Source organism: Hyperolius riggenbachi, chromosome 6 (assembly GCF_040937935.1).
Source record: "Hyperolius riggenbachi isolate aHypRig1 chromosome 6, aHypRig1.pri, whole genome shotgun sequence".
In the NCBI taxonomy this organism is placed as follows: Eukaryota; Metazoa; Chordata; class Amphibia; order Anura; family Hyperoliidae; genus Hyperolius; species Hyperolius riggenbachi.
Window position 1 is genome coordinate 58,321,481 of NC_090651.1, and position 16,428 is coordinate 58,337,908.

A 16,428-nucleotide genomic window follows, 5' to 3' on the forward strand; every position below is an offset into this window, starting at 1 on the left:
TACTGCACTGTAGGGCAAAAGCCCCTTGTGAGAAAGCTGTACACATGCTAGTCTATCAGCTGAGCGCTGTGCAGCGTGTATGAGAAATCACTGCCATGCTGCAGTCTGGGTCCAGATTCTCATCTGAGCTCTGTGTAGTGTGTATGAGAAATCACTGTCATGCTGCAGTCTGGGTCCAGATTCTCAGCTGAGCTCTGTGTAGTGTGTATGTAGAGTGACCAGATTTTTGTAGGCTCAACCTGGGACGGGGTGAATTGGGGGGGGGGGCGAAAAATAGGGGGTCGCGCCGCAAAATTTGGTGTCTGCAGCGTGCGCGAAAAATGGGCGTGGTCATGACATTCTATGGGCGGAGCTAACAGAATGATGCAACAGCGAGGCATAAGAAAGCAGTGTTTACGCCGTGATGTGGTCAAACGTGGATTCACATCATAGGTGTGCAGAAACTGTGTGATGCTATTTAATAGTATGCCATAACCGCAAAGCAGCAAACACAGACAACTATGACCATTAAATAATAAATGCAGCAACAGTTACCCCAGACACCACAAAATAAACGCAATGGGCAACATTTCAGCACAAAATAATCGCAATTGCGGGCAAACATGTCAGCATAAAATAAACGCAATGGGGGCAAACATGTCAGTACAAAATAAACGCACTGCGGGCAACCATGTCAGTACAAAATAAACGCACTGCGGGCAAACATGCCAGTACAAGATAAACGCACTGCGGGCAAACATGTCAGTACAAGATAAACGCACTGATGGCAAACATGTCAGTACAAGATAAACGCACTGCGGGCAAACATGTCAGTACAAGATAAACGCAATGCGGGCAAACATGTCAGTACAAGATAAACGCACTGCGGACAAACATGTCAGTACAAAATACACGCAATGCGGCCAAACATGTCAGTACAAGAATGCACTGCGGGCAAACATGTCAGTACAAAATACACGCAATGCGGCCAAACACTTCACCTGCAAGAAAAGGCATTTACTCACCTGGCAGAAGACGTCCCCTCACGCAGCCGGCCTCTGGTGCCTCAGGTGCAGCTCCCCCTGGCCTGGACGATGTTCAATCTCCCGCTCAGCCTCTCACAGGCAGAGCAGGGCTACGGCAAGATGGCGTCCGGAGGCGGAGCCCTGTACTGGAGACAAATAGTCTCCAATACAGGGCTCCGCCGGACGCCATCTTCCCGTAGCCCTGCTCTGCCTGTGCCTGCCGGAGGAGAACATTGCAGGCTGGAGCGGGGCTGCGGGGAATGAACTAGCGCAGCGTCTAGTAGACGCTGCGGCTGGTTCATTGTACGGTGGCCAGAGTCCCGAGGCCGGGACGTCCCGCTGCTAAAAGCGGGACGTTTCCCGGGACCTCATGCAGCCTGGGACAGCGCCCCCCGAAGGCGGGTCGCGTCCCGGGTAAAGCGGGGCGTATGGTCACCGTAGTGTATGAGAAATCACTGTCATGCTGCAGTCTAGGTCCAGATTCTCATCTGAGCTCTGTGTAGTGTGTATGAGAAATCACTGTCATGCTGCAGTCTGGGTCCAGATTCTCATCTGTGCTCTGTGTAGTGTGTATGAGAAATCACTGCCATGCTGCAGTCTGGGTCCAGATTCTAAGCTGAGCTCTGTGTAGTGTGTATGAGAAATCACTGTCATGCTGCAGTCTGTGTCCAGATTCTCATCTGAGCTCTGTGTAGTGTGTATGAGAAATCACTGCCATGCTGCAGTCTGTGTCCAGATTCTCAGCTGAGCTCTGTGTAGTGTGTATGAGAAATCACTGTCATGCTGCAGTCTGGGTCCAGATTCTCATCTGTGCTCTGTGTAGTGTGTATGAGAAATCACTGCCATGCTGCAGTCTGGGTCCAGATTCTAAGCTGAGCTCTGTGTAGTGTGTATGAGAAATCACTGTCATGCTGCAGTCTGGGTCCAGATTCTAAGCTGAGCTCTGTGTAGTGTGTATGAGAAATCACTGTCATGCTGCAGTCTGGGTCCAGATTCTCGGCTGAGCTCTGTGTAGTGTGTATGAGAAATCACTGCCATGCTGCAGTCTGGGTCCAGATTCTCAGCTGAGCTCTGTGTAGCGTGTGTATGAGAAATCACTGCCATGCTGCAGTCTGGGTCCAGATTCTCATCTGAGCTCTGTGTAGTGTGTATCAGAAATCACTGTCATGCTGCAGTCTGGGCCCAGATTCTCATCTGAGCTCTGTGTAGTGTGTATGAGAAATCACTGTCATGCTGCAGTCTGGGTCCAGATTCTCAGCTGAGCTCTGTGTAGTGTGTATGAGAAATCACTGTCATGCTACATTCGGGGTCCAGATTCTCGGCTGAGCTTAGGGTTGCCAGGTCGGCTTATGGAGAAAACCGGACAGGGGGTGGAGTTAGGGGTGGAGTTAGGGGCAGAGTCAGAAGCACACTTTTATGTAGAGTGGGGCTAAGCAATGGGCTTTTTAAAAAAAAATTTAATAGTATTTATATCGCGCTGACATCTTCTGCAGCACATTACAGAGTACATAGCCATGTCACTAACTGTCCTCACCAGTAGTACTGGTCCAGTGCACATAAGAGACAGTTTTTCACCAGTAACTGCACATAAGAGACAGCTTTTCACCAGTAAATGCACATTATAAAAGACACCTTTTCGCCAGTAAATGCACATAATAAGAGACAGCTTTTCCCCAGTAAATGCACAAGAGACAGCTTTTCACCAGTAAATGCACATAAGACGACACAGCTTTTCACCAGTAAATGCACATAATAAGAGACAGCTTTTCACCAGTAAATGCACAAAAGAGACAGCTTTTCACCACTAAATGCACATAATGACAAACAGCCAGTGTTCCCAGTATATGTAGCCAGGGATATATGTGCCCAGTATATGTAGCCAGGGGGTATATATGTCCCAGTATATGTAGGCAGGGGTGTAAATGTCCCAGTATACGTAGGCAGGGGTATATATGTCCCAGTATATGTAGCCAGGGGCTATATGTGCCCGGAATAGGTAGCCAGGGGCTATATGTGCCCGGAATAGGTAGCCAGGGGCTATATGTGCCCAGAATAGGTAGCCAGGGGCTATATGTGCCCAGAATAGGTAGCCAGGGGCTATATGTGCCCAGAATAGGTAGCCAGGGGGTATATGTGCCCGGAATAGGTAGCCAGGGGCTATATGTGCCCAGAATAGGTAGCCAGGGGCGGGGGGAAGGGGGGCAATCTCCCCCCCCCTTCTTCCCTCACCTTAGGGTGCTGTCTCTCTCCCCTGCTGTCTCCTCCAATATTGATGTGCACAGTGCAGGCTGGCGGATGGCTGCGGGCGGAACTTACCTCTGTGTCGCAGGCGCCGGAAGTTCGGGTCCCGCAGCCGCTGAGTTTCGACTCAAAAAAGATCCGGATCAAAGATCCGAATCATTCATGAGCCGGACAACACTATTCAGACTGAGAGTGTTGTCCGGCTCATGAATGAGATTCTCAGCGGCTGCGGGACCCGAACTTCCGGCGCTGGAGCGACACAGAGGTAAGTTCCGCCTGCAGCCACTCGCCAGCCCTGCACATCATATTGGAGGAGACAGCGGGGGAGAGAGAGCACCCTAAGGTGAGGGAAGGGGGGGAGATTGCCCCCCTTCTCCACCGCTGCTCCCAGCTCTCTCTCTGCTGCGCTGTTCTCCTCCTGCGCTGCGGGGGGGCTCTAAAACCGGACAACTTAATTGTCCGGTTTAGCATGTTTTTTTACACTGGACACAGCGCACAAAAACCGGACTGTCCGGTGTAAAACCGGACACCTGGCAACCCTAGCTGAGCTCTGTGTAGCGTGTGTATGAGAAATCACTGTCATGCTACATTCGGGGTCCAGATTCTCGGCTGAGCTCTGTGTAGCGTGTGTATGAGAAATCACTGCCATGCTGCAGTCTGGGTCCAGATTCTCATCTGAGCTCTGTGTAGTGTGTATGAGAAATCACTGTCATGCTGCAGTCTAGGCCCAGATTCTCATCTGAGCTCTGTGTAGTGTGTATGAGAAATCACTGTCATGCTGCAGTCTGGGTCCAGATTCTCAGCTGAGCTCTGTGTAGTGTGTATGAGAAATCACTGTCATGCTGCAGTCTGGGTCCAGATTCTCATCTGAGCTCTGTGTAGTGTGTATGAGAAATCACTGTCATGCTGCAGTCTGGGTCCAGATTCTCATCTGTGCTCTGTGTAGTGTGTATGAGAAATCACTGCCATGCTGCAGTCTGGGTCCAGATTCTAAGCTGAGCTCTGTGTAGTGTGTATGAGAAATCACTGCCATGCTGCAGTCTGTGTCCAGATTCTCAGCTGAGCTCTGTGTAGTGTGTATGAGAAATCACTGTCATGCTGCAGTCTGGGTCCAGATTCTCATCTGAGCTCTGTGTAGTGTGTATGAGAAATCACTGTCATGCTGCAGTCTGGGTCCAGATTCTCATCTGAGCTCTGTGTAGTGTGTATGAGAAATCACTGTCATGCTGCAGTCTGGGTCCAGATTCTCAGCTGAGCTCTGTGTAGTGTGTATGAGAAATCACTGTCATGCTGCAGTCTGGGTCCAGATTCTCATCTGAGCTCTGTGTAGTGTGTATGAGAAATCACTGTCATGCTGCAGTCTGGGTCCAGATTCTCATCTGAGCTCTGTGTAGTGTGTATGAGAAATCACTATCATGCTGCAGTCTGGGTCCAGATTCTCAGCTGAGCTCTGTGTAGTGTGTATGAGAAATCACTGTCATGCTGCAGTCTGGGTCCAGATTCTCAGCTGAGCTCTGTGTAGTGTGTATGAGAAATCACTGCCATGCTGCAGTCTGGGCCCAGATTCTCGGCTGAGCTCTGTGTAGTGTGTATGAGAAATCACTGCCATGCTGCAGTCTGGGCCCAGATTCTCAGCTGAGCTCTGTGTAGTGTGTATGAGAAATCACTGCCATGCTGCAGTCTGGGCCCAGATTCTCGGCTGAGCTCTGTGTAGTGTGTATGAGAAATCACTGTCATGCTACATTCGGGGTCCAGATTCTCGGCTGAGCTCTGTGTAGTGTGTATGAGAAATCACTGTCATGCTACATTCGGGGTCCAGATTCTCGGCTGAGCTCTGTGTAGTGTGTGTGAGAAATCACTGTCATGCTACATTCGGGGTCCAGATTCTCAGCTGAGCTCTGTGTAGTGTGTATGAGAAATCACTGTCATGCTACATTCGGGGTCCAGATTCTCGGCTGAGCTCTGTGTAGCGTGTGTATGAGAAATCACTGTCATGCTGCAGTCTGGGTCCAGATTCTCGGCTGAGCTCTGTGTAGTGTGTATGAGAAATCACTGCCATGCTGCAGTCTGGGTCCAGATTCCCAGCTGAGCTCTGTGTAGTGTGTATGAGAAATCACTGCCATGCTGCAGTCTGGGCCCAGATTCTCAGCTGAGCTCTGTGTAGTGTGTGTGTATGAGAAATCACTGTCATGCTGCAGTCTGGGCCCAGATTCTCAGCTGAGCTCTGTGTAGTGTGTATGAGAAATCACTGTATGCTGCAGTCTGGGTCCAGATTCTCAGCTGAGCTCTGTGTAGTGTGTATGAGAAATCACTGTCATGCTGCAGTCTGGGTCCAGATTCTCAGCTGAGCTCTGTGTAGCGTGTGTATGAGAAATCACTGTCATGCTACATTCGGGGTCCAGATTCTCGGCTGAGCTCTGTGTAGTGTGTATGAGAAATCACTGCCATGCTGCAGTCTGGGTCCAGATTCTCAGCTGAGCTCTGTGTAGTGTGTATGAGAAATCACTGCCATGCTACATTCGGGGTCCAGATTCTCAGCTGAGCTCTGTGTAGTGTGTATGAGAAATCACTGTCATGCTACATTCGGGGTCCAGATTCTCAGCTGAGCTCTGTGTAGTGTGTATGAGAAATCACTGCCATGCTGCAGTCTGGGCCCAGATTCTCAGCTGAGCTCTGTGTAGTGTGTATGAGAAATCACTGTCATGCTGCAGTCTGGGTCCAGATTCTCGGCTGAGCTCTGTGTAGTATGTATGAGAAATCACTGTCATGCTGCAGTCTGGGTCCAGATTCTCAGCTGAGCTCTGTGTAGTGTGTATGAGAAATCACTGTCATGCTGCAGTCTGGGCCCAGTTTCTCAGCTGAGCTCTGTGTAGTGTGTATGAGAAATCACTGTCATGCTGCAGTCTGGGTCCAGATTCTCAGCTGAGCTCTGTGTAGTGTGTATGAGAAATCACTGTCATGCTACATTCGGGGTCCAGATTCTCAGCTGAGCTCTGTGTAGTGTGTATGAGAAATCACTGCCATGCTGCAGTCTGGGCCCAGATTCTCAGCTGAGCTCTGTGTAGTGTGTATGAGAAATCACTGTCATGCTGCAGTCTGGGTCCAGATTCTCAGCTGAGCTCTGTGTAGTGTGTATGAGAAATCACTGTCATGCTGCAGTCTGGGCCCAGTTTCTCAGCTGAGCTCTGTGTAGTGTGTATGAGAAATCACTGTCATGCTGCAGTCTGGGCCCAGTTTCTCAGCTGAGCTCTGTGTAGTGTGTATGAGAAATCACTGTCATGCTGCAGTCTGGGTCCAGATTCTCAGCTGAGCTCTGTGTAGTGTGTATGAGAAATCACTGTCATGCTGCAGTCTGGGTCCAGATGTAGTAAAAGCTGTAACTGCAAAGAATTCAAAAATTCTGCAAATACGGAGCCCTTGTGTCATCGCCTCATTCATACGAACATTCCTAGTGATGTCACTGAAAAATGTCATGAAAAGGTCTCGCATTGAAGACTTTCCCATTGTTCCTCTTCTGAGAAATGCAAGTCAAATCCCAGAGAACAGCTTCATGAATGTTATGAATTTAAAGGGAACCTGCTGTTTATGACATTTATACAGCCCAGAAATATGGGACTTCCTGTAGCATTTTACAGAGAGCATTAAAAACCGTTCTTGTCCCTCAGTGGGGGTCACATTAACTGCTGCATCTACAGCCAGTTTGGAGAAGCCCCAGTAAAAGCAGACCTGAACTCAGAACTTCCTCTTTGCTCTACAAGATAAGCAACATCATTAAAACCTTTAAATAAAATGTCTTTGTTTCAGCAGATACAAATCCTGCAATAAATCTGCAGTGTCTACTTCCGGCTTTCATGGAAGCAGACATAGGGTTAACATCTCCTGTGTTTACAAACTAGCTGCTCTGCCAAGGCAGCAAGCTGACACAGCTGAGAGATCAAATTACAGTTGTGATTAGTCACAGATGAGGGGGAATTGCACATGCTAAACTCTCTAAACACATACATGCATTTCTGTATGTGTTCCTTCTGTCCTGTGCAAGAGTTCAGGTCTGAACCTGGAGTGCATTTTAACATCCTAAATTATTTAAGCACAAAGTTCTGTGCTTTTTGCAATAAGTATATTTAAAAATTCCTGATGGTTCAACCAGAGTTGAATTAGGGTTGTTTCCCACCGGCAGCATTTTGCAGTCATTTGCAGATCGCAAAATGCTAGGATGCGCCAAACTAATGGAATTCATACAGGAATGTTTCCATTAGTGTGGTACGAATGCAACACAATTTTACCCAATTGCAAATGTCAGTCCTGCTGTATTTGTCATGCGTTTGCAATCGTGTTGAAAGCAATCTTGGCATGACACACATTGGATCACATTGTCATCATATCACCATCGTGTGTGTAGAGTGTCCCGAGAATTGCGATTTGTTTTGGAAAGCAACCCTAATGAACTTGCTTTCTGACTTGATGCAAACTTTGTTGCAATTTCTGTGCAGATTGAAATAAGTCTAATCTAATGAAGCTGCTGCAGAATTGGATTGGTCTAGATTCAGTCCGTATACAACCTGCAAACAAAACTTGCATCAAGTCAGAAAAACTGGCTTTGATGGTGTGTGTCTATACAGTTCTAGCTAATTTTCCTGTAGCGATGTCGATGAAATATATATAGGAAATCCAGATTTTTTGCAGTCAGGACTGGGTGATAAGAGATACAGGTGGCTTTTATAAACATGCTGAAGAGGGTATGGGAAGGGGTAAATGCCTTTACACACTGAGCATGAAGGAACATTAGCTGCAGTGCTGGCCACAAAGCGTTGAGCACAGAGAGGAGGCGGGTGGGATCAAGAGATTTGCTCTGGGCCTGATGCACTAAGTAGCAATAAAGTGGCAACACATAGCAATTTTACTGATATTAATGGCAGGGGGCAACATGTGTTACCCTGTGTGTTGTGCTAATATGATAACATGCCTGGCCCCCTTGCTGTTAAGATCAGTAAAATTGACATGTGCTGCCAGAGTATGGCAAAATGACCCCTGCTTCATGAATCAGGCCCTATAGGAGATATTTTATCAGCTAGCTATTTTATCCCATGCCCACTAATACAGTTATACAGTTCCCTGCCCATATTCCCCTAGAGAGAACTGCATAGAAATAGGCAGAGAAGCATTTGGGGTGAAGCTGAACGGTGAACCTACTTCCTGCAGTCGTATAAGATGGGGATTTTACAGTGAGCTTGTGACAGAATGGTCTTGCTAACAGGGATAAAAGTAAGGCAGCTTAGTAAAGATCTTAATTAGCACTCCGGGGCCTATTTAATTCAGCACATTAAAAATAAAACAGTATGTTTTGGGTTATGTATGGAAACATCATGATGCTTCAAGATAAAAGCAGAAATCACCTGTCAGCTACGCTGCCCAAGGCCAGAGCCATGGCCACAAGGCCAGATTACTGTGAATACTTGGCTATGAGTTGAGGAATTTTTAAAGGGCTTTCACTCCTTTATTGAGCATTGACACTCTTGCACTTTACAGTAAAAACCTTAGCTATTTATATCATTCTCCTTCAAAGAGTCTAATGTTTCTATGACATTTATACAGATAGAGACAAATTTAGGTGGAGCAAGTTGATGTCTTTTTCTGGGTTGTGGATAAAAATCATGTAAACCTGCAGTGTAAGGCCCCGTTTACACTTAAAGCGGACCCAAACCAAACATTTTTTTAATTCAAAATATTTAGTTGCACCACTCTGACACATACAAAGATAAATAAACACTCCTTCAAGCCTATGAGCAATTCAGTGCATGCTTTTCACCCTTCTCTTTTCATAACTAGGGTTATACAGGTGGCAGCCATTAGCAATTCCTTCTTTGCTGGACACCATCTACTCCACCGGTTTGCCGGATTATTTGCCGGCAATATGAAAGGAGGGGGGGGGGGGGGGGTTCTCCAGTAAATGTAAAATATTTTATATTTGTCATCATGCAGCTGAATAAAGACTGCTATTTATTATTATAATTTAGAAAATAGATTTTATTTCTGAAATCTTGTATTTTTAGTTTGGGTCCACTTTAATCAGTTGGTATGCGTTAGTGTGCGTTAGTATGCGTTGGTACGCGTTTTTTTCCATAGCAGTGCATTGGGAAGAAGATTTCAGTTAAGTGTGAAAGGTGCCATAGGAAAACATGGGCATTACTTTGAAAATCAGTTTTCTTTCCGTTTTAACTGAGAGCAATTGATTAAGGCTTCTTTCACACTAAGACGCAATGTCTTAGTGTGAAAGAAGCCTTAATCAGGCTTAAGGTCGCATAACGTGCACCTAACGCAACGCATGGTGGTGGTGGCAGAGGATGTTAGCAAAGACCCGCGTTAAGCGGCTCTTTGATGCGTCTGTGATGCGTACTATAGTACGCATGCGCTGGTGGAGACTGGTGGAGACCACGTGAGCGGAACACTTCGCATCACGTGGTCCCGCCAGTGACGTCAGCACAGTGCAGTGAATATTAATTAGCCAAGTGGCTAATCACTGCGCCTGTGCAAGCAGGCTAACGCGGCAAAGCCGCTCTAACGCGGTAGCATGCTGCACTTTAGATTGACGCGCAGCGTTACAATGTAACGCAACGTGGGACTGTAAACAGCCCATTGCTGTGCGTTGGGGAGCGTTACAGGCTGCACTAAGGTGAGCCTGTAACGTCCCACTGTGAAAGCAGCCTAAGTGTAAAAGGGCCCTTAGAGCACAAAATTCAATGCAGGCATTGTCCTTGGTGGAATATGAACCCAGAGTTTCATAGCAGCGGTGCTAACCACTCAGCCACTGTGTAGCCCCCATATTATCCACAATAATCATTTTACAACATGACAATGTCTACATATTTCTAAAGTGTTCACAATATTTCTACATCCTAGTGAAGTTTTCATCCCAGGATTCAGGTCTGTATTATTATTATTTAGTATTTATATAGGGCCAACATCTTCCGCAGCGCTGTGTAGAGCTGTATAGATTATATTGTCTTTTTGTCATTTAACTGTCCCTCAGAGGGGCTCACAATCTAATCCCTACCATAGTCATATATCTATGTATGTATTGTGTAGTGTATGTATTGTAGTCTAAGGCCAATTTTAGGGAGAAGCCAATTAACTTATCTGTATGTTTCTGGGATGTGGGGGGAAACCCACGCAGAGACAGGGAGAACATACAAACTCTGTGCACGCCACTGTGCTGTATGGTCAATTCACATCTGCTGACTCCAAGAACCATGGTCTTTAACCACTTCTGGACCATAGGCTTACACCCCCCCCCCACCCACCCCCTAGTGACCAGGCTATTTTTTACAATTTAGGCCACTGCAGCTTTAAGGGCTTGCTGCAGGGCCATTCAACTCAGCACACAAATGATTCCCCCCTCCTTTTCTGCCCACCAACAGAGCTTTCTGTTGGTGGGCTCTGATCGCTGCTGCCTTGTTTATTTATTTTGTTTATTTATTTTTATTTATTTGTTTTTTTAAAATACAGTTTGCTATTTTTACTTTTATTTTTGTTAATCCCTTCCCTCCCCCCGCCAGCCAATCACAGCGATCGGCTCTCATAGGCATGAGCCTATGGGAGCCGATCGCTCTCTGTGCCTCCCAAGGGGACAGCCGAGTGACACTGCTGTCCCCAGTACAGCACTGGCGTGCATTGCAGCGCTCTACAGTGTATATAGATTGCCACTTGTAGACTGATGACGGAGCTGAGCCTCAGCGTGCGATCCCCTGCAAACCATGTCCCCACTCCCCTGGACTTAACGGCAATTGGTGTTGCGCGGTCCTGGGGAAGCCACCAATTGGCGTGAGGCGGTCTTTAGGTAGTTAAGATACATTAACACATGCAATTTTGATTGCCAATCACTGACCAATTTTACCACATCTTTTGGCTTTAAAATGAAAGGAAACCTGAGGCAAAACGGATATGTAGGCCGACATATTTCTTTTCTTTTTAAACAATATCAGTTTCCTGGCTGCCCTGCTGTTCTTTCATACATCAGTAGTGTCTGAATCGCACACCTGAAACAAGCATGAAGCAAACCCAGTCAGACTTCAGTCATAGCGCCTGATCTGCAATGCTTGCTCAGGGTCTATGGCTAAACATATTGGAGACAGAGGATCAGCAGGACAGCCAGGCAAGTTGCATTCTTTACAAAGAAATAAATATAGCCGCCACCATATCTCTCTCAGTTCAGGTGTGCTTTATGGTCCACACAAAAAGCAGAAGAAATAGTGTTACCATAAAGGAACCTCACCTGGTGTATCACCTGGGTAAGTATGTGGTGGGCAGGTGTCAGTATGGTGGTACCCGCATCATACCTGCCAACTTTGTGAGATAAGAAAGAGGGACAATTTAAGACATTCCCCCACCACACCCCTAGCCATGCATACCACAAATAATTCATGCTTAAAATATGTTTTTATCATTCAACCACACTGGTCCTTTCTATCATCATTAGTGTTCCTTCATTTTAACATTCAAAAATAAGAAATATATCAATTTAATTGATGGGAATAACATTTAGAGTCAGTTAAACTCAATTTTCATGAGAAAAATACATATATTTACACTGATCTAGAACTCAGTTTTGAAAGAGGGACAAATGAGGAAGAAGGAGGGACAGAGGGATTTTGTTCCCAAAGAGGGGCTGTCCCTCCAAAAGAGGGACAGTCATGTGATTTGAGTTGCTGGATCACAGGTACATTTCAGAAGTAAATGGTCCCTTACTGTTTGTGATTTCTGTCAATAAAGGTTGCACTGCAAAAACAACTCTGTGGCTCCTTAAAAACAGTGCTGCTCGGATACCACTTTTCACTATCTGGATCTAATTCGGATCTAGATGTCCGATTCAGGTCAGATATCCGAGTTTAAAATTTTCCAATCCGGATCTGAATCGTATATATCCGACCTTAGTATCCGGCTGGATTCAGATATCTGGATTGAAAACCGTAAGTGACCTGAAAATGGCTTAAAATGCTTCCAAAAGTCTCTTCAAATGGCCAAAATCCCCTTTTGGAGGTCTCTCTCTCTCTCTCTCTCTCTCTCTCTCTCTCTCTCTCTCTCTCTCTCTCGGCCTGGATGCCTTCGAAAGAGATTTTGCCATTGAAGGTGATTTTGACTTCTGCTCGGATATCTGAACTAACTATCCGCCCGGATTTCAGATGGGAAATCCGAGTTTGCTCCGATAGACTATTTGGATTTTAAAAAATATCTGAATTGCTATTCAAAGTTCGGATAGTGGAAAAAGTTCGGATTATCTGGGTAGTTTGGATATCCGAAATCTTGCTGAGCACCACTGCTTATAAATGGACAAATGAGAACATTTATAGACAAATTCCCAAAAGTTGTGCAATCGGCAAACAATGCACTGCACAGCTTCCAAAGGTTTATCTCTGGACCCGTTCTGCAGCCATGATCCTGCCGTGTGAAGACACTCAACATTTATTTCCTGTTTCTCAGGAAATGTCACAAAAACATGCACATTTTCTCGGCACCACTTAGGATGTCCCATATTCATGAATGTGTGCTTGTGAACCACCACAGGGGATGTAAGAGCACAGATGGCCTTGCTGGACACTGGGGGCAGCGCAGAAAGGCATCATCCTGAAAGCCATGTCAATGAGGCCCAGCTAGAGAATGTTTCTGTGACTGTGGTGCTGCTTGTGGTGTGATGGTGGCTCTCTGGTTGATGCTTTCAGGGTGGACAGACGGCACTGATGCTGGGAGTCAGTCACAGCAGACTGGACATGGTGAGAGTCCTCCTGGATTCTGGGGCTGATGTGAACCTGCAGGATGAGGATGGTGAATATGCCCTCATGATGGCCTGCCAACTGGGGAATGTGGATCTAGTGAAGCTTCTCTTGTCCCAGCCAGACTGTGATCCAGAGTTGAAGGATAAGGTAACATTCTCTTTTCTAATAATGATTGTGGCACAATTAACCTCTGGTATAGTGACTGCAGGTATATCGACCTCATCACAGAAATGACCAATAACCATAAACCAGTAGCTTGTTTAACCTCCCTGTCGGTCTATTAAAACCGCCAAGGGGCAGCACAGCACTTTAAAAACAATTTTTTAAAATCATGTAGCTAGCCTAGCGCTAGCTACATGATAGCCGCTGTGTGGCGGCATCCCCCCTCCCTTTTCGATCGCCGCCGGCGATCAGAGCAAACGGAATCCCGTTCAGAACAGGATTTCCTGTTTGGCTTCGCCATGGCGACGGTCAGGATGACATCATCCACGTCATGGCGTCGGAGGGAGTCCCGATCCACCCCTTAGCGCTGTCTGGCGGTGATTGGCCAGGCTGCGCAAGGGGTCTGGGGGGGGAGGGGGCGGCGCGGCGGGTAGCAGCGAATCAGCGCGGAGCGGCGGCGACCGTGTAGTACACGCAGCTAGCAAAGTGCCAACTGCGTGTAACAAAAAAAAAATTGTACAAATCGGCCCACCAGGGCCTGAGAAATCCTCTGTGGCGACTTAGCCCAAGCTCAGCTCGGGCTTACCGCCAGAGAGGTTAATGGACACCTGAAGTGAGAGGGATATGGAGGCTGCCATATTTATTTCCTTTTATACCAGTTACCTGGCAGTCCTGCAGTGTTGCCAACTCATCCCTTTAATTACTGACACATATGAATTATACAGGATTCGTGGGTAGGTAGATGCAGTTAAGCAACTGATTATGTGTAAGTAGCACCAGAACCTGTATAACTTTGATGTGTCAGTAATTAAAGGGATGAGTTGGCAACACTGCTGTCCTGATCCTTTGCCTCTAATACTTTAAACCAAATACCCTGAACAAGCATGCAGGAAATAAGGGGATTCTGACATTTTTTGTCAAATCTGACAAGATTAGCTGCATGCGTGTTTCTGGTGTAAATTGGACACTGCTGCAGCTAAATGGATCAGCAGTGCTTCCAGGCAACTTGTATTGCTTAAAAGGAAATAAATATGGCAGCCTCCATATACCTCTCACTACGGTTGACTTTTAAAAGCGGACCTGTACTCAGAACTTCCTCTTTGCTTGAAAAAATACGCAACAGCATAAGAACCTTTAAAGAAACATTTTTTTTGTTACAGCGGATGTAAATCCTGCAATAAATCTGCAGTTTCTGCTTCCTGCTTTCATGGAAGCAGACAATTTGTAAACATCCTGTGTTAACTAATTAGCTGTGGCAGTCAGCTGACACAGCTGAGGGATCAAATTACAACTTGTGATTAGACACAGATGAAGGGGAATTAGGCTAAACTCTCTAAATACATACAGGGTGCATTTCTCTCGGTTTTCCTTCTGTCCTATGCAAGAGTTCAGGTCCATGTTAAACAAATACCATTTGGCTGGCATCCTGCTGATCTATTTGGCTGCATTAGTGTCTGTATCACACCCCTGAAACAAGCATGCAGCAAATCCAGTCAGACTTCAGTCAGAAACATCTGATGTGCAGAGTCTATGGTTAAGGCTGCCTTTCCACTGTAGCGTTACATTTTCGCCTGCAAAAAATCATATAAGATTCTTCTGATTGGTGAAATTCGCATTTAAATTTGTACGCGTTTTTATGCGAATTTTCGTACGCGCATTAGTTAAATATACATAATCTGCCTAGTAACAGCTTAGTCATGACTGCTGACAACTTCCTGTAACCATGGAGCTAATGCGAAGTTTTGCGCAAATAACACGAAAATTCGCATTGCCTATACAAAGCATTGTACGCGAATCTTACGCGATGTCTGAAAATATGATGCAAGACTTCACATTTTTTCACGCGTACGAAAATTCGCATAGAGCGGAAACAGCTGCATTGACTAACAGTTTTAAAATCTATGCGAATTTTCTGAGCAAAAAAACTGACACAAAACGCACAAGTGGAAACATAGCCTAAAAGTATTAGGGCCTGTTTCCACTACACGCAGATTCTGCATGCAGAAAACTGACTCCAATGAATGCCTATGGGAAATCTGCATCAGAAAAATCACGTTCAGTGGAAACAGGCCCATAGGCATTCATTGGAGTCAGTTTTCTGCATGCAGAATCTGCGTGTAGTGGAAACAGGCCCTCAGAGAAAGAGGCTCAGTAGGACAGCCAGACAATTTGCATTGTATAAAAGGAAATAAATGTCTGCCTCCCTATCCCTCTTCCGGTGTCTTTTATACCAGTGTACCCCAACCTTGTCCTCAAAGCCACCAACAGTGCATATTTTGTGGAAATCCCAGATAATAGATTTGGATGTCAGGGCTTTACCCTGGATCCCTGTGTGTCTTAGAAAGTCTTTAGTTGATATCCCCTTGCTGGTACGGAATGTATTGACAATTTGGGATGCATTGTTGTCAGGAGGGTGTCTCATTTACTGTATTCATCTATTCCGAGTTCTCTCACTTCCATTTTTGATCATTTGAGCTTTGCAGTTGCAGTTAGAGTGAATATTTTTTTGGGCCTTAATAGAAGGGACTGGCCAATGATGGGAACTTTTTTGGTTAATGGGTCCCCTCCCTCCATCGGGGATCTGCTATCTGCAGGCAGTAGCAGCCCCAACATCTCACAATGGTTACAATATCATCAATTATGTAGTTATGTTAAATCCCTTTCACTCTCATCTCAGTTAATGAGGATTTGTACAGCCTTTGAGAGCCTATGTCTCAGTGAACATCGACCAGAACATGCCATCTCAAAAATTTATAAAATACTGTTGGATGTTTCTCCCAGTCAGTTTAATCATATCTGCTCACAATGGGAAGCAGACTTAGGTAAACAGTTTACATCTAGTGACTGGAAAAAGGCATTGGCACTGACGCATGGGGCATCGAGGTCAAGTAAAGTACAGGAAAGGAATTATAGGCTCCTGATCCGATGGTTTCGTACCCCAGCTCAGATTTCAAAATGGCAAGAGGGGGGCTCGGACATATGCTGGAGATGTGGGAAAGAGGTAGGGCCGGGGATTATTTACATATGTGGTGGGGGTGCGATAGCATTTCTCACCTATGGAGACTAGCTTTCGAGTGGTTGGAGGAAATGAACTCATGTCATATAGCCCACTCCCCAGAGATTGCGTTACTCTCAATGTTTCCAGGTCCAATAAAAAACTCAAAGGGGTCTATACTTGGCCATTTGATGTCCTCAGTCAGATATCTGATAGCCAAAAATTGGAAAGTTGATGCCCAACTGGGGCCCTAAATGAC

General features: G+C 46.0%; 1 protein-coding gene across 7 annotated transcripts in view; it reads left to right on the top strand.

Moving 5' to 3' along the window:
• Positions 1-16,428, top strand: part of KANK4 (KN motif and ankyrin repeat domains 4) — a 267,015-nt gene that overhangs the window by 229,817 nt on the left and 20,770 nt on the right. For all 7 annotated transcript variants that reach the window (XM_068239357.1, XM_068239358.1, XM_068239359.1 and 4 more), the window contains one exon: positions 12,959-13,159. In XM_068239357.1, the coding sequence (XP_068095458.1) occupies positions 12,959-13,159 (201 nt within the window). The remainder of the gene's footprint in view (positions 1-12,958; positions 13,160-16,428) is intronic.